The sequence below is a fragment of the Monodelphis domestica genome, chromosome 4 (assembly GCF_027887165.1).
Source record: "Monodelphis domestica isolate mMonDom1 chromosome 4, mMonDom1.pri, whole genome shotgun sequence".
NCBI classification, from domain to species: domain Eukaryota; kingdom Metazoa; phylum Chordata; class Mammalia; order Didelphimorphia; family Didelphidae; genus Monodelphis; species Monodelphis domestica.
The window spans coordinates 281,361,071-281,385,260 of NC_077230.1; the positions used below are offsets into that span (position 1 = coordinate 281,361,071).

A 24,190-nucleotide genomic window follows, 5' to 3' on the forward strand; every position below is an offset into this window, starting at 1 on the left:
CTAAATCTTTGATCCTTCTAATTTATACTTTGTAGTATTTCATGTGATTCTTATTCTCCATCCTTTATTTGTATGATACAAAGTGAATCTCTTATTTAATTAGAATCTTCCTAGAAATTCACTTTAAAGTAGCCATGTAACTAAAAATACAGAATTTGAAACATAATTGTACAATATTCCACAACTGCAACAATGTTTTTACTAATCAAAAAAACTTCCTATCTTTTCCCCATCAAAATTACTAATGAATTACTTGACAAGTGTTTATACATATAAAAAACCCCAACAACTTTGCACTGTGACAGTACTGACTTAAGAATTAATTGGGGGTAGAGGGGTGGAGAGCTGTGGCTGTGGGGCCAGGCAGCTAGATGGTTCAGTGGCCCTTGGTTCAAATCTGGTCTCAGAAACTTCTAGGGGTATGGCCATGGGCAAGTCTTTTTAACCCCAAATGTCTAGTCCATACCACTCTGTTTGGTCTTGGAATCAACATTTAGTATAGATTCTAAGACAGGATGAAGGGATCATAAGCACTGATCAATCCTGGGATGCATGGTATGCCCACACTGAGACCTCATGGTCTAGTATAAAATAAGATCAGGAACCCACAGAGTTAATAAGTGTTCAAACCTTCAATGAAAAATTTATTAGTGGGATCTCTACCAAATTAACTAGGTCAATCTGGCATTGCTCAACAGACTATCTAGGAAGCTTAGACTGCTCTAAACAATGACCATTCCTGAAGCTTCTGATTATTCTTACAACCAACATGGGAATTTACATCTATATTTAGTAAGACAATAATAGATATATTGGCAATCCTACTGTCATCATTAAGTATATTATTTCTTTTATCTTTTGTATTTCCTTAGCAAACATTTCAGAGACATCAAAAATGTGAACTTTGACTGTAATAGAAATTTGTTATGAACCAAGTTGTAACAGTACTCATTATTTTCTATGTCTTTGATATTAATCAGTTAATTAATGATTATTGAGATGCTAATAAAAGCTTAAGTCAAAAGCTGCTCAAGGGGGAGGCCAGTGAGATTTTCCCTATATCTAATCCTTTCTTTGAGTCTTCTTTACTCTTCCTCCATTCCATGTTCCATATGTATAGTTCCCCCAGTTTAAGAACCTATTCTGACCTTTATGATAGGCTGTAGGTAACACAGAAAGTAAAGGTTAAAAAAAAATTAATCCTTCTACTCAGGGAAATTTTGACTGCAAAGAATGTTAAAATCTATTCCGCCTTGCTCTTTCAAGGCATATACTATGCATAGGGCTATATTCTCAATAAAGATAATGTTTATGAAAAATAACCACAGGATTTGTTAAAAAAAAAAAAAAAGGAAAAGTTGCTATTTTGGAGGAATTGTGGCACAGTGTTGGCCTCAGACCAGTGTTCAAGCCCCATCTCTGACATATACTGGCTATATGACTGAATAAGTAACAACCTCTCACTGCTGTAAGTACTATAAAATCACAGAAGTTACAACTTTTTATTGGTCCTTCTTGGGAACTCTGAACTTCAATGAAATCAGTTCCAGGCCCTAGCCCATGACATTTAATCCATTTGTCTTTTATACCTTTTGTGTTCTAAGGATACCAGGGTAAGGGTGACAGAATACAAACTTGAAACCTCTGAAGAGATGAAATATAAACTACATTGAGCTAATCTAATCTGCATGATTAAATAATATTCTTTTCATTGTTGCACATCAGACAGTTTTAACTGACTTCGGAGTCAGGAAGACGTGGGTTCACATCTCACTTCTGACACATACTGGTTGTGTAACCGTAGGCCTATGCTGGTGAACCTATGGCACATGTGCTGGGGTGGTGGTGGTGGTGGTGGTGGTAGTATACACAGAGACTGTGGGTATGCTAGTCACAGACCCAGCAGAGTTTGTTACTAGAAAGCCAGAGGGACCATTGCTCCCTTTCCTATTAGGGCCATCAATGAATGCCCTAGGAAATTTAACCTCTAAAGTAACTTGGGGAAACTCTCTAAGCCTTAAGTTGTAATGCAGGTACTCATCTACATTAACAGTTATTTTCAAGGGGAATTCTATCAATGAAATCACATATACACTACACTATTCCCATCTCTCTTGGCTACAATAATTCCTTCTAATATTAGCAAAAAATTACAAGATTTAAAGACAAATCTTGCTTATAGTAGAAAATTCTGTAATTGCAATTCATATCAATGAAAAAAACATTTAAAATGCACAGGGCATAAATGCATTTCATTCACCCAAACCTGTGGTGGCATACCTCTACTAAAATGTGGGTCAAATAAAATAATAAGAAATTAAAGGTTTATGTTTCCTAAAGTTCTGGCAATCACAACTAAATTTAGTTCAACTAATATTTATTGAGCACCTATTACAGATGAAGAACTATGCTAGCATATTAGACTTTTTAAAGGATATTATTTTATAAGGAATTGTTCTTACCCTCAGGAATTTATAATAGCAATGGGAAGAATACATCCATCCATAAAATGATTACAGAATATGACAGTCCATGATCAAAGTTCATATACAGACAATCAATGCCTTAAGTGGTTCAGAAGAATGAGAATTGTATGATCTAGTTAAGTATCATGGCAGCAGGCCTTGCGAAGGACTTGAAAGAGAAGATAAATCCAGCCCAGGCAAGGAATACATGAGCAAGGACATTAAGAGAACGAGAACTTCAAGTTTTGTGAACAGTGAAGAAACAGGCTTAATTGGAACAGAGAGGGTTCATGTTGGGAAATGAGAAAATAAAGGTTGAATAAGGTAAAAATGGGTCACATTCTGTCAGAATAAAGGCTTGATGTGATAGGCATTGGAAAATCATTATATATTTTTCAAAATCTTGAGACTGTCTGTTACATATGAAGGCATGATGCTAGGGATTTTCAATCATAAACCACAATTTAGATTTCCAAATGTGTTCAGTCATTAACTCCTAAGTATAATATAGTTTTGGGATTCAAAGTCAGATCTGAACCAAGTCTAGTCCATAAGGTTACTTAGATGCTATTCTGAGTAAGAAGTTCTTTTGGGGGAGTCTCTGGATTGACATTACTGAAAAGACTGAGCTTTTTAGAACAGCCCTGGAACCAACACAACCACTAATGATCATTTACTGTGGAAATATAGAATAGTAAAAAGAATACTGGGCTTACAGTCAAAAGAACTGGCTTCAAGTCCTGACTCCACCATTTGTAAACTCTGTGATCTTAAGCCAGTCACTTAACCTCTCCGAGTCTCAATTTCTGTGTCTGAAAAATGGGAAAAATACTTAAATCATATTTAGTTCCAACACAATATTGTTGATCATAAACAATGCAAATGTTTAAACTTTAGCAGTGTTGATTTCCAAGTGTCAGTTTGGTTTTGGTTGCCAAATGTGTACAGACATTTATTATATACCTGCTTTCCTTAATTGTTGTGATTTTATTAAACAATAAGTCAGCACTATGGTACTAAGGGTAAGGGTGCTTAAAGTGGTAACATATCAAGTACAAGGATTGTATCTTCTAGACAATTTTCATCCTATCAAAATTACTGAGATCTCACTATGTAAAGGAAGAATAATGTAGTACAAACTATGGCAATTCTAATTTAATTTAAGTCAGAAGCCCTGGGTTCAAGTTTTTAGTTTCATCACTTTATAAGCTATGTGGCAGTGAGAGGGAGAAAAGAGCACAGGGGAGGTTTTACACACTTTACTGCTCTGAGTATTTCCATTATTCCACAGAATACTAGCACTTTCACACTAAGTGCTAAGAAGAGTTAAAGAAAATTAGTGGGAATAGAATTAGTGAATTCAAGTGTTTTTTTAAAAAAAATTCTAAATATTATGCCAAGTTGAATAATAAAAGAAAGTAAGGTCCAGGTTGGTACCCTCTATCAGTATTCTCACTTTAGGAATTATTAGAAAGAGTTGTGATACCACTCTCTTTCATTTATTCCTAGAAGAGGTTGTGAAGGTGAGTCAGTGATGCAGAAGAGAGCTCACTGGATGTGGAGTCAGGACAAGATCCAAATCCTGGTTCTGCCTTGTAATTTCTTCACTTCTATGGGTCTCAAATACTTCATGTAGAAAATGAATAAGAATGATCTCAAAGGTCACTGCTAGCTTGAAATCTTCCTAATTCACAAATTAGCATTTCCCCCCCATAAGATTTAATAATACTACAGAAATAATTAAATTCTCCAGTCATGATAACTTCCCTAATATTTTTTCTAATTTCAACAAGTCTAGCCTTCACATGCAATCTGTTCAAATTAGTAAACTATAAGAGACAATCCCCTTATATAATTAAAAGAAACAGATTTTGCTATGAAAAAACTTATGACTTGTTATAGTAAACCATTGTAAGTTGTCAAAATGACGAAAAACCATGTAAGTCCTGCAACAAAATGATGTAAAATGGTCAAAATAGCTGTAAAACTTTGATTTAAAAAACCCCAAATCTTAGCAGTACTAAGTGCACAATTACTTTGATTATCATATAACGTATATGATATCCCTACAACTTTTCAATTGCTGACATAAAAATATAACATATACTTAAAAAACCTACTAATCTGAATGTTCTTTATAGATTTACTCTACCGCCCCTTTTAATCATTTACTTATTAAATCACCTCATATTTTAACTCCATTTTAATTCTTATTATGTTTTCAATTCAGCCACAAACATACTTGTTTATAGCTGCTGGCATCAGAATTCAACAGTGGAAATTCATGTGGAAAATTCTAGCAATATAGCTATAGATACAGAAAAAACTAAAGGTGATGTATCTATAAGTGTTAGGGAAAGGGATAGGAAAGAAGGATGAGTTCAACTTAGCTTGGTCATCCAGCTGCTTGCTTAAATTCTTGAATTAGATTCTTAAGTCTACCTTTGCCTCTTTTGCTTTTTTTCAGTGCTAATCCAGATTTCCAGATCTTGGATATGCTGCTAGCTTTCAGCCTTTGTTTGTTACCTAAGGATAATTTGAAACTACTGTTTTAGGAATACAAAACAAAATATTATCGGAGCCATTACCAGAACCATTCTGGCCAAGGAAGCACAGCAAAGGAGGAAATTGTTGGAACTGGGAGTCAGTATAAATCAGAGTTGGAATGTGGCTCTAGACATCTACCAGTTGTGAAACCCCAAGTCCATTCACCTCTAAGCCTGAGTTTCCTCATCTGTGTGAGATAATAGAAACCTATGAGATAAGCCTATTTTTCAATGTAAAATTGTAGCATTATCCACATTTTCAAAAAGTTTACAATATGCATGAAAATTATAATTTCATGGCCTTACTGTATCACAATATATTACAAAATGGAAAGACTTCTAGTAAGAGTCTGGTGAGAACCACTGCCTGAATCTACTGTGTCTGCTGAAGATCAGTCTATTTGACACAGAGATGCTCAATTTACCATAAAAAATCTGGTCCCAAGATGATGATTTTTTTTTTACCAACTAATCAAAGAAATTACAACTATAAAGGTCCTCAATTCTGTATAGGGCTTCTCTGTAGTGATGGTGGCAGAAAAGCAGGCATAAAGTACTAAGAATAATTCTTACTTTTTTAAATAAACATTTTAGTGTACATATAATCTTGTATTAAAAACTCAACACCATAAGTGAAACTGAATATCCACTCATATAAATTTGTGTTATAAATAAAACCAGAAAACATAAGCTATAGCTGAATGAAAGGTCACCTCATAGGTCCTTAGATTTAGAGGCAAAAAAAGGAACTGGCAGGGTTGGCTTTATAATAGAACCAAAAGCAACATGACATTTTGGAGAACATTTGGTTGAACATTTGGTTGTTTCATTTTACGCTGATCATCATGACTAGAGGCCACTATGAAGATACTTGTAACTTATATTCTAACATCTGCTGCAGATCACGAAGTAGAGAAATTCTAAGAACTTGACAAGTCAACATGTACATTATTTAGTGTCTTCATTCAATGAAGGTAAGAACAAGGGAGAAAGGAAAAGTTAAGCAAGAAAATATGATTTGAGAACAATAAATGAGGACATATGTTTGTAAAACTACAAAAAGCTATGTCTGTATATTTTCGAGGAAGAAAACGTGCCAGATGTGATGAAAACCACACATTACAAAAAATAAAACCACAGAGAATTCAGTTTTCTATGTATTCAAACTATTAACTAGCTAGGGTATGGAATAAATGTTTCTGAAGTAGTTAGTCCCCATGAATGAAGGCTGTATGACCATTTGCCACATATGCCGAAGACAGAATTTCTATTCATGTAGTGGGTGGACTATGATCTTCAGTTTGAAGCAAAGATCAAAACCGATATGAAATCAATAATAAAGATCCTGAATGTGATTTATAACATTTCAAACAAACCCTGTTTATAAAAGCTGTTCTCTCAAAAAAATGTGAAATTGGCAAAAAATAAAACATCTTTTGACTATCTGTGTTTCTTAGAGAAGTTTAACTGACCAAAAAAAACTATTACTACAACAAAAAGGTGTAAAGACTCTAGAAACCAGTTTAGTCTGCAAACATTTGATCTCCTTAAAAAGCAGGACACAGCTAAGCATACAGGTGCCAGTCTAATCACAGCAGCATTTTCTTGTGATAGAGCAAACAAGTATGGATGCCCATAAATTGGTGAATGCTAAAAAAACTGTGGTATAAGAATGTATTAGAATACTATTGTCCTATAAGTAACAATGAACATGAAAAATTCAGAAGCATACAAAGACTTAAAAATGAACTAATGTGGGCTGAAATATGCAAAGGCAGAAAACTACATACGATGAGGTAAATGAAAAGAACTACCACCAAAACCCCCTTCTAAATGCTTTGTAATTATGTCTACCCATGCTTTCTTCTTCCTTCTATTTTTTGCATACAAGGGAAAAATATTGGGAGTATGGAATACTTCATATGCTGTCAGATGACCTATATGGTTGTGGAACTGAATTGTCTTCCACTTAAAAAATATTTTACAAGGAATATAGCTTTCTGGATAGAGGTTTTTAGACAGTTAAGTAACTTAATGGAGTCAGGAAGACCAAGTTCAAATATGACCTTGGATACTTTCCAGCTGTGTGACCCTAGGCAAGTCATTTAACTTCAGTTTGTCTCAGTTTCCTCATATATAAGGGCCAATAATAATTCCAACACTTTACAAAACTGTTGTGAGGATCAAATGAAATGATAATTGTAAAGAACTATGTAAGCACTATGTTAGTTGTTGCTGTTTTAGGTCTGACGAGGGATGTTTTTGAAAAATAACAGTGATATAAAAACAAAATACAGCAATAAAAATTAAAATAATTTTTAAAATTGATAGTAAGGAAATAAATGAAGGAAGATACAGGCCTAACAATCATAAAACCAATAACTATGAATGCATTAAAACAATCCAATAAAATATTTTGGAAGAGTGACAGAGGATAAGAAAACAAAACCCAGCATTCTTGTTGTAGTTGAGAAGATACATTGAAAAAAACAAACACATACAAAAAATAATATCTATAGCAATTAAGAATCTGCTTTACACTAGACTATTAGGCTTATAAGACTATAAAACTCCCCAAAGGAACAATTAGTGGCTTATTTAGACTTTGTGTATCTTTCAACATTTAGCACAGAGTTATACTTAACAAGGGAGCCTAATTATTATCTCTTATATTCTAGGAGGCTCCATGGCTTTCTTATCTAATAGACCTTCTAATTTGTCCCAGTGACAAATATATAGGTGATTAATAAGTATATGCCAAAAGAGGTCTTTGAGGGTAGACCACCTATCTCCCTCAATGGGAAGTACAGTGCTCTGGAGCTTTAGTGAATGGTTTCTTCTACCTCTTTTATTTGCCGGGAGAAAAAAATCATGTACTATATAATTTTTTAAAATAGCAAAAAGGGGCAGCCAGGTGGCTCAGAGGATTAAGAGCCAGGCATAGAGATGAGAGGTCCTGGGTTCAAATATGATCTCAGACACTTCCTAGTTTTGTGACCCTGGGCAAGTCACTTAAACAACACTGCCACTCTTCTACCTTGGAACCAATACAAATTCTAAGATGGAAGGTAAGGGTTAAAAAAAAAATTTTTTTAATTACACCTTAAAATTAGAAGCCAGTAGTAACAAATTTAAGCCTCTCCTATTTTCCTCTAGTTCTTATAACAACACTTGTGGCTTCAACTCTTAATTTGGGGTTAGCTCTAAGTTTAAGGACCCATTCCTCTCTCCTTCTAGTTACTAGCTTTGAGGCCTTGGGCAAGCATTGGCCATAATTTATCAATCCATAAAAATGGAAAAATTAATACCTGGACTACTTATGCCTCACAGTATTAAGCTCATTTTCTAATCTCTAAAACAATCTTTCTGAACATAATTTGCACAAATATTCCAAAGTTATCAATTATTAATAGTGATTATTAATAAGAGGAATATATGCTTGTCAAAGGTGTGTGCCACTGTCAGAGATAATTCAATGCAAAGTTCAAAAAGGGGGAATTCCTGAAAAGATAAGATCCTCTAGATGCCTCCATATTCAGGGAGATCACTTAATTTCATGTTTTTAAACAATACGCATTCTTGATCCACTTAATTTTTTTGTGAAATCTAGATTTAGAGCAGGAATGTACTTCCAATGCATCTAGCTAACTCCATCTTAGAGATGACAAACAGGCTCAGAAAGGTTAAGTGATTTGCTCAGTATCACACTGCCAATAAGTGGCTTTCAAATCCAAGTTCTCTAACCACAAATTTGTAACTTTTCAGTTCTACTAAACTTGTTACCCACTACATAAAAAGAATTTTTTTGGGGGGGTGAGAATAAAAATATAACTATATACTCTTGCTTTAAATATAAATTTGCATTATGTAAATTCAACTCTACATAAAAAATTCTGAAAGAAATCCACATTCCAAAAAAAAAATCTTGAAATTTGCTGTGCCAAGTAAGTCAGTTTGTGTCTGTAGACAGTGAGTGATACTATTCTGTAGTATCTCATGAACATAAGTGAATAGACTTGGAAATTAACATGAAAATAATTATGAAATATGTAGGAGGACAAACGTGGGCATTACTAACATGCAAACTTAGTCTTGGTGTTGACTGTGAACATCACAGTGAAGGATGCTTCTCTGATAAAGGAAAATGCAAAATGCAAAAGGCAGTGTTTGCATAAAGTTGACTTATTTATGGAAACAGAAGATGCTAACTTAGAGATGGAGAAACTATTAACAGACAAGATGACTACTCAGAAGAATATTCCTTGAAGCTACTTTGAAATTTAGAAGTAAAATATTCTGAAAGAACACAGGCATTTACAGAAAACAGTGGTTGGTTTGCATTACTTAAAAACTGTGCAAGATTTCATATAGTGCATGGGGATGCTAGTACAGATACTGCAGCAGTGAAGAGGTTCCCAGTTTCTGCCAAAAAAAGAATAATAATAGATGAAGGTTCCTACATACAGGGACAAATCTTTAATGTAGATAAAACTTCGTCTATTTTATCCAAGAATGCTATCTCAAATCTACATTTTAGTGGAGGAAAAAACTTTAAAGCAGAATAAAGCTTTGAAAAAAAGTTCTGCTTGGAGATGGAATGCATCTGAAACTGTTAGGGTCCGAGTTGCAGACCACCCAAGAAGCACACAAAGACAATGCAATTCAAGCAAGGGAAAGCCTTTATTACTAGCACACTATCACTACCATACTAGGGGAAAGCTCAGCAAAGGAGTTCTGTTCTGCCAGAGTTGGGACCCTACATAATATACCTCACAATGTTGCTCAACCTGGATGATTGTTTAAGCCCTGGAGCACTTTATAGCCAGTTATTTCGCTGAAATGTTTCAGTGTAACCAAATTGAAGTGCAAAGCATTTACCTGTACTTTTCTCAAACCTGTCTTAAGTAGAATAATAGAACCTTCAATTTAGTTTTCTTTTAGCTCAAAACATTGCTACATTCCTGATTAAAATTCTAATCAATATTATTCCAATTTATAATTTGTTATATCTATTTCATACTAGAATTCATAGTATCAGTTAGTATCTCTATTCATTACTCTTATTGAAGTGGAGCACTTCATAAAATGAATCCATACACCCCAAAATTCAATTATTAACTTGTTACCTGGCATTCCAGCCTGACCTCTTTGATATTCCTGAAATTCCTTTTGTTTCCCGACCCTAATTCTCATCCTTTGGCTAATTATAGTCCATTCTGTGGCCTGCCTAACCTGCTTGACCTAAGAAAAATGTAGGAAGGGATGGATCTGCTTTATCTACTTCAATTTAATTGTCTTCTCTTATTGGGACTACTTCATTATTTCTTCTGGCTTCTCCTCTTTACCATTATTGTAAGTAGAGGAAAGGCACTATACTGTATTTAATCCTCATGACAAGGCCTCTCGATTTCAGGGCTGGTTAAATGTGTCTTGTTAAGGACATACAGTTTGCATATCATAAGCCCTTAACCTTTTTAGGTGGAACAAATATAGTACAAATGCACACATAATTTATGTCTGAAAAAACGTTCATCTCTAGATCACAAATTCCTTTCTATGCATTTTGCACATTTTAAAAACAATTCATATAACCTTAGTCAAAGAAAATACTGTTTAGCTCAGTACTAGTATTATTAAATCCTATGCACAGATTACCCACTTTAAAACGTTTTGTATGTCATGAGTACTTGTTGCTAGTTCTGACAGCACATAAATTAAAATAAAACTGATTTGAAAAATCCCAAGTTTAAATTCTAGAATAAGTTCTTCTCAACAACATAACAGCTTCTTCTGGACGACTTTTACATCTATAAGGTAGCCAGTACAATTTCTGAACTCAGAATAAAACATTTCTTCTCTGTGTCAGGTTGGCTATCAATCACATTTGGATAATTCTCAAAAATTCACTGAAACCATTTTGCATTGCAAGATCTAACAAAACAAACCTCTAACCATGAGTTGTTTCTTGTTTTTTGTTTTTTTGTGCTCAACAAAATCTGGCTAACATTTCACATTTAACTGACAAACAGTAACCACAATACATTACATTTGTACCATGTCAAAATCATTAGCAATCCTCTCAAGTTGAGAATTAATTTTAAATGAGAATTGCTAACCGTGGAGTAAAAAATCTCCCTTTTCTGCTCTGAATTTCTCTCTTTTGCTCCTTTGGGGGCCCATCCAAAAGAAAGAGGGAAAGATCATTGAACAAGTATTTGCTTTTGTCCTCTGTTGAGGATTTTTAACAGTAGGAACGTTCAAGCTTGCCACTCTCCCCTTTTTACATAGAGATGAAACTGTGACAAAGATAAACAGTAACATACAATGCTGAGACAAGAATGCGTTGAGAGAAAAAATAGGTGTTTTTAGGATCCATTCTTAAGAGGAAAAACATATTTGCAGGGAGAAAATTCATTAAAACAGTTACAGCGTACTTGGGGAAGCTGTGATGAACTAAGCCATCTGATTGGCTGAGCTGACTTTCTTGTTCCATAGCTCTCTGAACTGATCTATCAGAAACTGACTCTGACTGTGCTCTTATAGTATCTGGATAAAACTATCTGCTCCCAAATGAGTTGAAGGTGAGCTGTTCCTGAGGCTGGCTGGGTTTCTCAAGGAAAGACCTTTTAAATCCCCTCCTATTCAGATTCTCTCTCCTACTTGGAAGCAGGCACAGCCCCTCCCCCATAACCTACCTGGTGGAGGTGCAGGTGGGGGAACAGCCATTACATTCCCTGCCTTATAGTCACTCCCAATTTATGGGCATGGGCTTTGAAGTTCAGATAATGGCTCAGGATCAAGTCCAGGGGGACTGACTTCCCCTTACCCATTACTGGGATGGAGGAAAGGATCAAGGGCAAAAAAGAAGAGGAAGAGAACAGGACAGAGAAGTGTTAGGCAGAGTGCCAAACAGGATTTTTTTCTGTGGCTCAATAACAAAGAGAATAGACAGACAAGAATTCTCTTTCAGGGGTTGGAGCTTGCTCAAGGCTCCAGCCCACCTTCCCTGGTGTCTAAAAAGAGTCAGTGTCCCTTTTACTTGTCCTGTGCCTGCAGTGCACAGTGCCCTTTTACTTCATCTGTGCCCGTAGTACATCCACTATGGGGCTTACTTTGTCAGGGAATCGAACCCCGAGTCTCAGGGACCTGAACCCTGGACAACCAGAGACTCAAACTCTGGTGCCCCCGCTACAATGGCTGGGCAGAGGGACTCAAACCCCCTAATTTTCCGGGGAGTGGGCACCGGGACAATTCTCCCCACTCGTCTCACCTCAGTCACTTCCTACCTTTCCGAACCTGGTTCCTCCCCGAAAATAGGAAATGCGGATACTCGGTGGTCCACACTGAGAAACAAGTAAGGATTAGGACTTTACCCTGGGGGCTTGGCATAGGACAACCCCTATGATGGGGGACGGGGAGGGGGGGTATGGAATCTCCCATCCACTAAACCTTATGTCCAACCAGAGTCCAAATCCCCCTATACACATTCATACAACCATTCACACTTACTCAGTCGGTTCACTTTGCTCACCTCTTGAGAATTGTCACGGGACCTGGAAAGAGCTTCCCTTGTCACGGTGGTCCTCAGGGGGTCATACGGACGAGCCCCCAAATGTTAGTCTGAGTTGCAGACCACCCAAGGAGCACACGAAGACAATGCAATTCAAGCAAGGGAAAGCCTTTATTACTAGCACGCTATCACTAGCACGCTAGGGGAAAGCTCAGCAAAGGAGTTCCATTCTGCCAGTTGGGACCCTACATATATACCTCACAATGTTGCTCAACCTGGTTGATTGTTTAAGCCCTGGAGCACCTTATGGACAGTTATTTCGCTGAAATGTTGCAACTGGTGTTGCAAAGTCCTGAAACACCCTGCAGTCAGCTATTTCGATGAAATGTTGCAACTGGTGTAGCAACTGGGCAGCATAGCTGGAGGATGTGTTTATCAGATGTGTTGGAGGTCCTGTGCCCTTTTTCTTTTACTTCAAAACTTGGAAATAAAAAACCTGTATCTTGCACACCATTTAGAAAATTCCAGAGTATATTAAGATATCAGCAAGGCAACACTACTTGTGCATTAAATTTCACTAAATTTAAGGCATAGATACTTAGATGGCCTAGAAAAGCACTCACTAGGCCTCAAGGAGATAAAAGGTCAAATCTGGTCTCAGACACTTACTAGTTGTGTGACTCTAGGCAACTCACTTAACCCTGTTTGCCTCAGTTTCCTCATCTGTGGAAAAGGAAAAGGCAAACCACTCTAGTATCAGGGCCAGGAAAACTTAAAACAGGGATAATCCTAATCCTCTTTGAACAATGTTTATACACAATTCCATTCTTTTGTTTTGTAATAAATCTTTCAAGATTCTACTAATTTTGGATAATGCCCCAGGTCACCATAGCCAGCTAGAAGATAATAGAAATGCAAAAGGGCAGTAGTTTGTTAATTTCTACAAAAGAGTGTAATTTGCCCAGGCAATAGCTTTAGAAGCAGATAAGGATTGAGTAATTTCTGGAAGTTCTCTAAACCAAGCAATCTGGAATATTGCTAAGGTTTGGGAAGTAACAGAAACAAGTCTGACAAGATTTTGGAAAAAGTATGCTGGCAGTTTGTTTCTGATTTTACAAAAATGAAAAGTTCGAATTAGTGAGTAACAAGATTGTAACATTAGCACAAGAACTGGAGTTGGAAGTGGATGAGAATGATGTGGAATTTGACAGAATCTCATGGTGAAGCACTGTCTAATAAGGATCTGATTGAGCTGCTAGCTACACATTGCAGAAAAAAAGGGCAACTTTGGAACCCAAGGTTGAACCAAAAAGGTTTACAATGAAACAGCTGACAGAAATGTTTAATAATGAGTGAATTTTTTTGTGTTGAAAAAAAAAAATGGAACTAAATACTTTTAAAGATTTTTTAAACTTCAAAACTAATTAAGACAATATAACTTGCTATTTGTCACATATACTAATGATATGGGGGTACAAGTCTGCCCCCCCCCCCACGCTCCATGCTCCAAACTCCAGAAGTGTTCCAGGTCAAGAGGCAGGAAATTCCTTTCTAATCCCAGAATGGATCATCCCCCTAGGACTTTCCTCATGATCTTCAATTAACAGATATGCACCTCCTAATTTCACCTAGAGAAGCATTGGGTGGTACCTAATCTAATCATTACCTGAATTCCACTTCTCTTATATCCCCAACCTCAATGAATTAGCTCATTCCTGATTCACCCTATCCCCCCTTCCTTATCCTCTAACCCCAGCCCCACCTTGTCAAGAGTCTAAAATCCTCAAACCCCAGACCCTATCTCCTCCAGGAAGCAGTGGTTCCATTGTTATAGTTTCCTGGCTGTTCGATATGGCTTCCAAATTAATAAATTTCTCTTTTTATTTTTAAGCTCTTTATAGAGTCTTGCATTCTTACAAAGGGCAACCTGTCCTGAAATTGTGGTTTCACCTTAAAGCTCTCTCACAAACAGTAGGAAAAAAAGAGCCACTTTGCAAACATTTTTCAAAGGCTTCATAAAAAAATTTGTCCAGTTAACTACCAGTGATAAAGGCTAGATGTAGATGGGTGTGGAAGGGGAATTATACTGTATGTTAATTTTGCTGTGTATACTTTTTCATTACTTTTATCTTTCATTTAATAATCCTATTTATTATTATAGTACAGTATTTAATATCTATATTTTAAAGTTCAGCAAAACATATGAATGCCCTTTCTCCTCTATTTCAATTTCTGTTTACTTCTTGCTTTAGGGATTACAAGATTTCAATTTAGCTCAAAGGTCTCTAAATATAATTTTTGTATCATTATAGTAAGTAGGATCGAACTACTTATATAAGAGTCATAGAAAAGAAATGAAGCAAATAAAGACTACAGATATTTTATACACAGGCAGCTAGTAGTATGATGGATTAGTGCTGGGTCTGAAGTCAGATTTTGTCTTGAGTTAAAATTTGGCCTCAGATACTTACTAGCTGTGTGACCTTAGGCAAGCCAGTTTGCCTCAGCTCTTTATCCAAAAAACCTCTACAACAGAACCCCAAAAAAGATCAACCAAGAGCTGGGCACTCCTGAAACAACTAAATACTAACAAATATTTTATGATTTGCATAAAGATATTGTGTGTGTGTTCCTTTTTTAAGGCTAAGGAAAGAATGTGGGGGTAAGGGTAAATTATATAATTTATATATATATATTATAATATATAAAATATATCATATATATAAAAATCACTTAAGGGTCTTTGAGAACTGTATACACATGGATTACAACTATGCGAAGAGAGGTAACATAAAAAAGATGTACTATGTTGGTGCTAACTTTGTTTGACCAAACTGGTAATAACAGAAAGATAACTTCTACAATCATTCCCAGACATTTCATTTTCTATTTTAAAGATTAGGACAGGTAGTCAACAAGGAATTTATTAAATGCTTTACTATGTGCCAGACATTGTACTAGTGTTGAGGATACAAAGAAAGGCAAAAAACTAAACAAAACCAAACTGGTCCTTGACCTATGGGACCTCAGAAGTCTAAAGGGAGACATGACATGTAAACAAATATGTACAAACAAAATAGAGGCAAAGGTAAATATGCTGGAGCCTATTCGACTAGTTCCCAGCCTGCTTAAATTTTCAGTAGATGCCTTTACACCCCAGAAATCAACAAACTACAAATCTTGTTTCATTTGACTGTCTAGATTTAAGAAAGTGATGGAGATGTTAATGCAGATTAAATTTGAAAATTAAACAAAAAAACTTTCCCCTCTAGATTGAAATGTTAAACATTTACCAGCCTATCCTAGCATACCTGACAAACAAGAGATAATCTCAAAGGGAAGTAACTATTAAGGAAAGGCCCTTTTACCTAAGCTTGAAGTTCAGAGGTTACTGATGCTGATCAATCCAAGAACTTTGACAGGTATCATTTCTGGCCTAAGCTGGCTTGCCTCTACTTTGGCAGTTCTTTGTGAAGGTGTGGATCAGAACATTGGATGTGGAATCACTTAATCTCAACTATAAAACAGGATGACCTCAAAAGTTTCTTCCATTTGTTTGAACAAAAATATTTTCACATCCTAACTTTATCCTAGTTTCTCTCTTCTCTACCCATAGAGGTAAGTTGAATGAAACAAAGTGTCTTAAAAAGTGGTAAGCCCTTAATACTTGTTGATCTGCTAACTACATCTGTGGCCAGAATTCAATTCCTGGCTAATTCCTGGAACACATTAAAGGGAGGATTTATAGCATTTAACAAAGTTTCATGAAATGTCTGTGGATATATATCTTTGTGGATAAAATAAGAGAGATACGGGTAGGATGATAATACAAGTTAGGTGACTCTGAAACAATTACATCCCCCAAAATAGTCTTTAGTTGTTCAATGTCAAATTAAGAGTTTGGGCTCTGGTTCTTGGTTCTCTCCTGTTCAACATTTTCATTGAAGACGTGGATGGAAACAAACATGGAATGCTGGTTAAATATGCAAATGGCACAAGTTTGGAATAACATTTAAATGTTGGATTACATCATTAAGATCTCAAGAGACATTGGCTTGGCCAAAGTCACTTTAATGAGAATTAAAATATCTCATATAAGCCTCACTTACCCAGTTAATAGTCAATATTATTGTTGGCTAGTAAATGACTAAGCCATACCAATGGACTAGATTTTTTTTCACATTGCTAACTACTTACACAGCAAAAGTTTGAGCATAGAATATGTGCTTATTTGTAAAATGCACTATGAAACAGAAACTTTCCAGCCTTTGTGGCCATGCCATGCCTTGGAACATACAACTCTTTTAAAGTGACGAACTTAATTGCAAATAGATGCTTTCTAGTCTTTATTTATCTCGGGTATCAATAAATCAATTTTTTGAACTATACTTTCCAATCCAAACATTATTATCCCAATAGGAGAAAAAACAAGCAAAATAAGAACTGGGCTATTCCCAGTCATTATTTCTTTTTTCACTTCTCTCTCCCCCCAAAACACCTACAACAAATAAAACAACCCAACCCTTTTGTTTTTCTTAGCTTTCCCTGGCCAGCACTGGCTCTTTCTAAACTATTCACAAAATATGCCTTTCAATTTAATCTTCAACTCTGTCTCATCAATTGTCACTCTTCTAAAAAGCTCACTGAAGTATATGTATGACTTTTGCCCTCTATTTCAATTTCATTTCATTTCTTGCTTTAGGACTCCAGATTTCAAATTAGGTCAGATGAGATCTCTAAACATACTTTTTAAATCATCATTATACTAAGTGGGCTCAAATTACTCATTGTATAGAAAAGAAACTAAACAAAAAAATAGAGTATACATACATCACATACTTTAGAATTCTACATAGAAGTCTATTATTAGTAAATAACTGTAATGTGTGTGTATGTATTATGCACGTATGTAAAACAGGAGTTGGTAATTTGATCCCAGAGGTAATATGGAACCCACTGGAGTTCACTGAAGTGGCATACTCACAATTGTGCTTCATTTTGGATAGATTAGAGAAGGTAGAAATTTTAAGTAGGAAGATCAAATAGGAGAAAAAAGATGAAAGGCTTGAAATAGAATGATGGCTAGCTATGTGAGTGATGAGGAGTTTGGAAATATGCTGAAGGCAGGACTGATAGCAGCTTGGTATCCCATATATCTTGCAATATTCTCCACCTTATTTATCTCTGCCTGACTTCCTTTAAAACTCAATTCCAGGAAGCAGCTGGGTAGCTCAGTGGATTGAGAGCTAGGCTTAGATAAGGTCCTAGATTCAAATGTAGCCTCAGACACTTCTTCCTAGCTGTGTGACCCTGGTCAAGTCACTTAAACCCCATTGTCTACCCCTTACCACTCTTCTGCCTTGGAACCAAAACAGATTCTAAGGTGTAAGGTAAGGGTTTAAAAACAACCAAAAAACTCAATTCCACCTTCTGTAGGAGTACTTTTCTGATATTAGTCTCCCTGAACAGTGTGTTCTCAACGAGATTACCTTCCACTTGCATTGTATTTATCTTATGTGAACTTGGTTATTTGTCCATAATTGTCATCTCCCATTAGAATGTCAACTCTGGGAGGCAGCTGGCTAGCTCAGTGGATTGAGAGCCAGGCCTAGAGATGGGAGGGTCCTAGGTACAAATCTGGTCTCAGACACTTCCCAGCTGTGTGACCCTGGACAAGTCACTTAATTCCCTTACCTAGCCTTTACCATTCTTCTGCCTTGGAACCAATACACAGTATTAATTCCAAGACAGAAGGTAAGGGTTAAAAAAAAAAAAGAATGTAAACTCTGAGGGAACAGATCATTTTTTGCTTTTCTTTATGTTTAATGCTTAGCACAGTACCTAGCAAATAGTAAATAGATTTGTGTGGTAAATTTGGGTCAAATGGTCACTGTTTTGATAGGTAGAATGAATATCTTGATGGAAGATGACTGGGATCATTTCCAAATACAGGAGAGTCCAAGTCCTTTCTCTGAGAGGCACTTAACCCGGCATCTCTGCCAACTGGACTCCCAACTCAACCCCAGGTGGGCTGTATGGGTACCTCACATCTTGGGGTCCTCGTTAGCAGGGTGGCTCAGGCAGCTGGGACTTCAGATCTCTGTGGGATCTTCAAAATGTTGACAAAAAAACCACAGAACTATTAAATGTCAGAAAAAACACTCTTTAATCAAGGGAAAGAGGTTCAGTGCGATAGTAGGCCTCTCCACAGAGCTGGGCGCCACATGCCTACCCAGAGTCTGAGGATTGAACGGTTGACTGAACTCTGGTCGCTCTGGACACAGACCCCTGGGAAAGCCAACTCTGCTAGATTGGACAATTCCAAGGTGCCATTAAAGTTGGGAAACTGAAATATCCTTCTAAAGGGAACATGGGGGCTGAGGATGAGAGGGATAATTGATTGACTTTACAATGGCAACAAAGGAAATTGTGGAGCCCCAGACAGGAGTAACAGTGAGGGGCTGAAGATGCTTTACAAAGGACACAAAAGGGAAGGACCCAGACTAGGGCTGGGCCACCTAGGTAAAGGACTTTGGCCTAAGGGGAAAAACCATTGGGACAAGAGATTCCTAACATCTGATGGGATTAGCAATTCCCACCCAAACTACCTTAAAGTCTATTGTTAGTCTGTGAGACTGGGGAAGTAGGACTTTCCCTCAGGGAGGAACTCTCATGCAAGTAAGTAAACTGGGATTCATTAAATCTTTCTAGGCTACAAGTGTGTGGGTTTCTATAGTCCACTTTGACAAGTTCAAGAATTTTTCAGTAAATCTGGGGTCATTTGCTCAGGTCATCTAGACTAACTTTTCATTTTACAGATAAGGAAACTGAAATCCAGAGAGGTTAAGCAGCCAAGATCACAAACATCACATGATCTGCATCAAAGGCAGGATTTTATCTATTAAGTATCATTAAGACAGACTTTTATCTAATTATCTAATGACCCACCCCTCCATTCTCAATCTAAAGAGCTGGTATAGAAAGTAATCATAACAGTTAATAACAATAGCTTTGGAGATGAGATGAGGAATCTTATGGTAGTGGAGGAGAGATTCAGATACTAGTCATTAATGGTTTGATATTGACTTGGAAGGAAATCTCCAATTGAATGCCATAAAGACCTGCATTTGGCCCAATGTTTTAACAGTTTAAACTGATGACTGGATAAATGTATAGATGGCATGCTTATAAAATTTGAAGATGATACAAAAGTGTTGGGTAATATATTGGATAAAAAGATTGATAGGCAAATGTACTGTGCAAAACTGAGTAATAACCTCACAAGATGGGGAAACATAAAGAACTAAGGGTTTCAGGATACTGCAAGCCCAAGAGTAAGACATGGATGAGGATTTACATTCTAATTGAATCACAACCAGCTCAGTGTTCAATTCTTGGCACAACATTTTAGGAAGACCTAGAAAGTGTCCAGAGAAAGGTAAAAAGACTAATGAAGGAGTTCTAGTTCTAAGCCATGTGGGGATCTGATCTGTTAAAGAAACTGGAGATGTACCTAGATAAAAGAAAAATCAAAGACAAGATAGCTCTCCTCAACATATCTGAAGGGCTTTCAGGTGGAAGGATTAAATTTCCTTTCTTGCCAGAAGTAAAATTAGGAACAAGGGGTGGGAGTTCTGAGGAGGCAAATAAATATGATTTTTAAAATACATTATGACAATTAGAGATATCAAAAAATGTAAATGAGCTAGCTGTGTGTGTGTGTGTGTGTGTGTGTGTGTGAGAGAGAGAGAGAGAGAGAGAGAGAGAGAGAGAGAGAGAGAGAGAGAGAGAGAGAGAGAGAGAGAGAGAGAGAGAGAGAGACGGGGGAGTAGTTTCCCTCTCATTTTAAATTTTCAAGCAAACACTGAATACTCAGTCAGTATATTATGGAGGGAATCTTTTTTCAGGATGAGTTGAACTATATGGTCAATGATGCCCTTCCAAATCTGCCGTTCTGTGACTAGCAAGCTTGTTTTAATGACACTCAAAACTTATCTCAAGTGATTTCATATCAAAATGTCTCAAACCAAGTTTACAATACTTTTTCTTTAAAAAAAAAAAAGGCAAAACACCTTCAGAAAGGAGTTTGTGGCTATTTTAAAGATAAAATCTAAATTTCTATTAATCCAGATATTTCTCTATCTAAAATATGTATCTAAAACTCTGGAAAGGGTGGCATTAATGGTCCTTTTTTATGAGTAGGATCAAAAGATTATTGTGGAAAAGTTTAAAAAGCACAATTATGTTGGGAAAAATTAAAAGGGAGAAAATAGAAGATTTGAATGTCAGTGCAAGGAAGTTGCATGCAGCTTTCAGAGGAAAATGGAAAACCCAATGTTTTTCAATTTTTACTTTAGCCATAAAGGTCAGCAATGTGAAATGACACTTTTATCATGACACAACACAGTAATTTATTAAATGGTCACTTTATATAAAAATAAGCTAGCCTCTAGATCACACCTGGCAGTTAACTCTTATCAATACTGAGCGAGCAGTATTCCTGCCCTAAATCTGTGATTGTATTAAATTGATTTAATAGCAAGAGTGGCTTAAGTTTAACCTTCTATAGAAGACTACTATATATATATATTTTTTTTTAATCTACTTTTATTTTGGATTCCAATAAGCAATTTAAAAGATATATCAATCTTCATTTGTTTTTTCTTACTGCCTACAAGTTGTGTTCCTGAAAAGTTGTGAATTTCAAAGACATTTTTCAAATGACAGCTGAAGACAACCAAAGATTTGGAGTTGTAATGTACCTTTGAAGTCAACTAAGGGTGCGAGGTGGTACAATGGATAGAGTACTAGGCTTGGAGTCAAGAAGACTGGAGTTCAAATTTGTCTCAGAACATTTATTAGCTGTTTGACTCTGGGCAAGTCACTTAACTTGTATTTGTCAGTTTCCTCATCTGTAAGAGGTGAATGGGATGCTGGGATTTAGAGTCTTGGGGAGCAGAATTATAATTATACAGAGGGATAACAATAGCATCTGATAGAAGTTGAAGCAAAGATGTCCATTGTTACTGCTATTATTTGAAATATTTCTACAGCAATCCTCAAATGGATCCGATCTCACTGACTTAGGAGTTCTGGGCAATGATGAAGACTGTTACCAATCTTTACCTGTGTCTGTAAGGTTATGTAGAGGCAGCTAGATGGTGCAGTGGAAAGTTTGGGGCCTGGAATTAAGAAAATTTGACCTCAGATACTTACAAGTCATGTTACTTAAACTGTTTGCCTCAGTTTCCTTAAGTGTAAAATAGGTATAGTTGAGGATCAAATGGAATAATATTTATTAAGGATGTAGCAAAGTACTTGGCACAAATTGGGTACAATATAAATGTTTATTTCCCTTCCCAATTCTCTTCCCTCTTGTACATGTTTCCCCCCAAAGTTTCATACAGGGGTTCTACCCAATGAGTTGGAGGCTGGATTTCCTTGTTCTCTTCTAACATCAGAAAGATAACTATACTTTGGCAGGCCACCTGTCATCTTTCATTCTTGCCACATAGGCCCCCATGAAACAAAGTTAAATCAATAAGACAAGAAAAAGAAAGTTAAGAGAATAACAATAAATATTAAAGAAAAATGATCATCTATTTGCAGCTAGGATACTTGAGTAAGGGCTCCCTATTTAAAGCAGTTTTGTAGAATTAGGTTTACACCAATCATATACCATATGCCACAATAAACTTCCAAATGGATATACTCTATGATTAAAAAAAAATTTAAATCAAACAAAAAAATTACAGGAAGTAACTTAGAAAATTCTGTGTGAAGAATGAACTTAATGAACTTAAAAATAAAAAACTTATATAAAATTAGTTTGTGTATGAGCAAAAAGACAGATAGAATGAGAGAACAAGTTTTACTAAGAAAATACTTTTGTAGCAAATATCTCTAATAAAGCTCAGATCTCCCAAAATCTATTGACACAAAAGCAACCCCTAGTGGATAAACTTGATCAAAGGATATTTCCAAAAGAGGAAATTCAGACTCAACAATTATGTAAATGCTTTATATCACTTTAAAAATACAAAAAAAAGGATAGATTAATTTTATTTTGAATCCACTGGATTGGGCAAAAATGACAAAAGACTTAGGTGTTTTCATCTGAGGAGATCAAAGAGACCATTTATAATAGCAAAGAACTAGAAGAAAGCCTAGTGTCCACCTGTGGAAGAATGAATACGTTATGGTATATGTATGTATCTCTCCACAAGAAATTATGACTATATATTCAGAGAAACTTGGGAAGACTTATATATGCTGAAAAAAATAAGCAGAACCAAAGAATACTTTTCATAGTAAAGGAAAACAGTATTGAAAAACTTTGGAATTCAAATTAATGCAGTGGGTAAAGCTCAAATTCAAAAAGACTTGATTTTGAATCATTCCTAGTGGTAAAGAAGTGGTAGGCAATACTTTTGTGGAGGCATCCAACACAAATGGAAGCATACATACATTTTTAGGTGTGACCAAATGTGCAAATTTTCTTTTGCTTGATAGTACTGTTATAAGGGAGGACTATCCTAGGGTGAGGAAAAAAGCATCACTGAGAAGTGGTAGTAATGTTTTAAAAATAGTATCAATAGACTAAATCAAAATAACAACAAAGGAAACCACAGATGCCTAGAAAATACTTGGGATATTCAAGGCCCTACACTTAGTTGAGGTATTCACAGTTTTCCATCTCTTTCTGAGCTTGGCTAAGAATTTGAAAGTTCTCACAATTCATACCAGGGGCACTGGAATTCACACCATGGAACAAGGACTCTGAGAAGACCAGAGGGGTGGGTGGTAATCAATCCTGATCCTGGCAAAAACCCTAGTAATCAGATGTCAATTCAAGAATCTGGTAATCCCAGTGTGACCAAGTTTGCTTCACAACCATTAAGTCAGACAGTTCCTAGTGAAGTGCTCTTTTGGTGGGGAGGTAATATAATGGATATGGAGAAATAAGAAATCCAGAAGGTAGGTATGGGAAGTAGGTTCTCTGGCTTTTGATTCATTTCCTCAGTCCATTTCTTCTTTAGTCAGGGTCTATAAGCTCAGAACTGATAATTGTAGTCTATATCATGGCAGGCAGGCTCACCATTTTTAATGCCAAGTGCCATTTCCTAGAGCTAGCAATATTCTTGTTTAATATCAAGGCACCAAATAACAACCTATCAAATTATGAAAAAGATACAATCAAAAGTCTATGGAATACCAAAATATGAACAGAAAGAAATACATACAATACTAGAACAACTTAATATGCAACACTTTAACAAGACAAAATAGAGACTTCAGAGCACATAGCTATCTAGTCTAATTTGCCTTGCAATCAAATGTTTCTGTTTGTTGATAGGTTTAAAGTGCTGGGATTCTACTGAAAGGGGCAAAAACTCTCTTGTGGACAGAACCATTGGATAGTAGCACCAATTTATGAATGATGGAAAAATAGGAAATACTCTTAAGTTTAGATACCAAAGACAAATAATTCAACCTCAAAGTACAATTTGAATGTACTGTCCTGGAAGTAAAATCAGGACAGAAGGTGGAATTTGGAGAACAATGGAGATAACCAAGTTTGGAATCAGAAAAGAATGGCAAGTTCTGGCCCTGACAGGAGAAAGATCACATCAAAGAGACATTCTGAAAAGCAAAATAGTCAAAATTGT

General features: G+C 36.1%; 1 protein-coding gene across 13 annotated transcripts in view; it reads right to left on the reverse strand.

Moving 5' to 3' along the window:
- Positions 1-24,190, reverse strand: part of ZBTB44 (zinc finger and BTB domain containing 44) — a 62,977-nt gene that overhangs the window by 30,048 nt on the left and 8,739 nt on the right. For 7 of the 13 annotated variants that reach the window (XM_056794634.1, XM_056794635.1, XM_056794630.1 and 4 more), the window contains one exon: positions 3,182-3,277. The exons of the other annotated variants lie outside the window; for them this stretch is intronic. Coding sequence is in view for 3 of the 7 variants with exons in the window: in XM_056794638.1 (XP_056650616.1) it covers positions 3,182-3,218 (37 nt within the window). In the remaining 4 variants the exon portion in view is untranslated. Of the gene's footprint in view, positions 1-3,181; positions 3,278-24,190 lie in introns of those variants that run through there. 13 annotated transcript variants of the gene reach the window in all.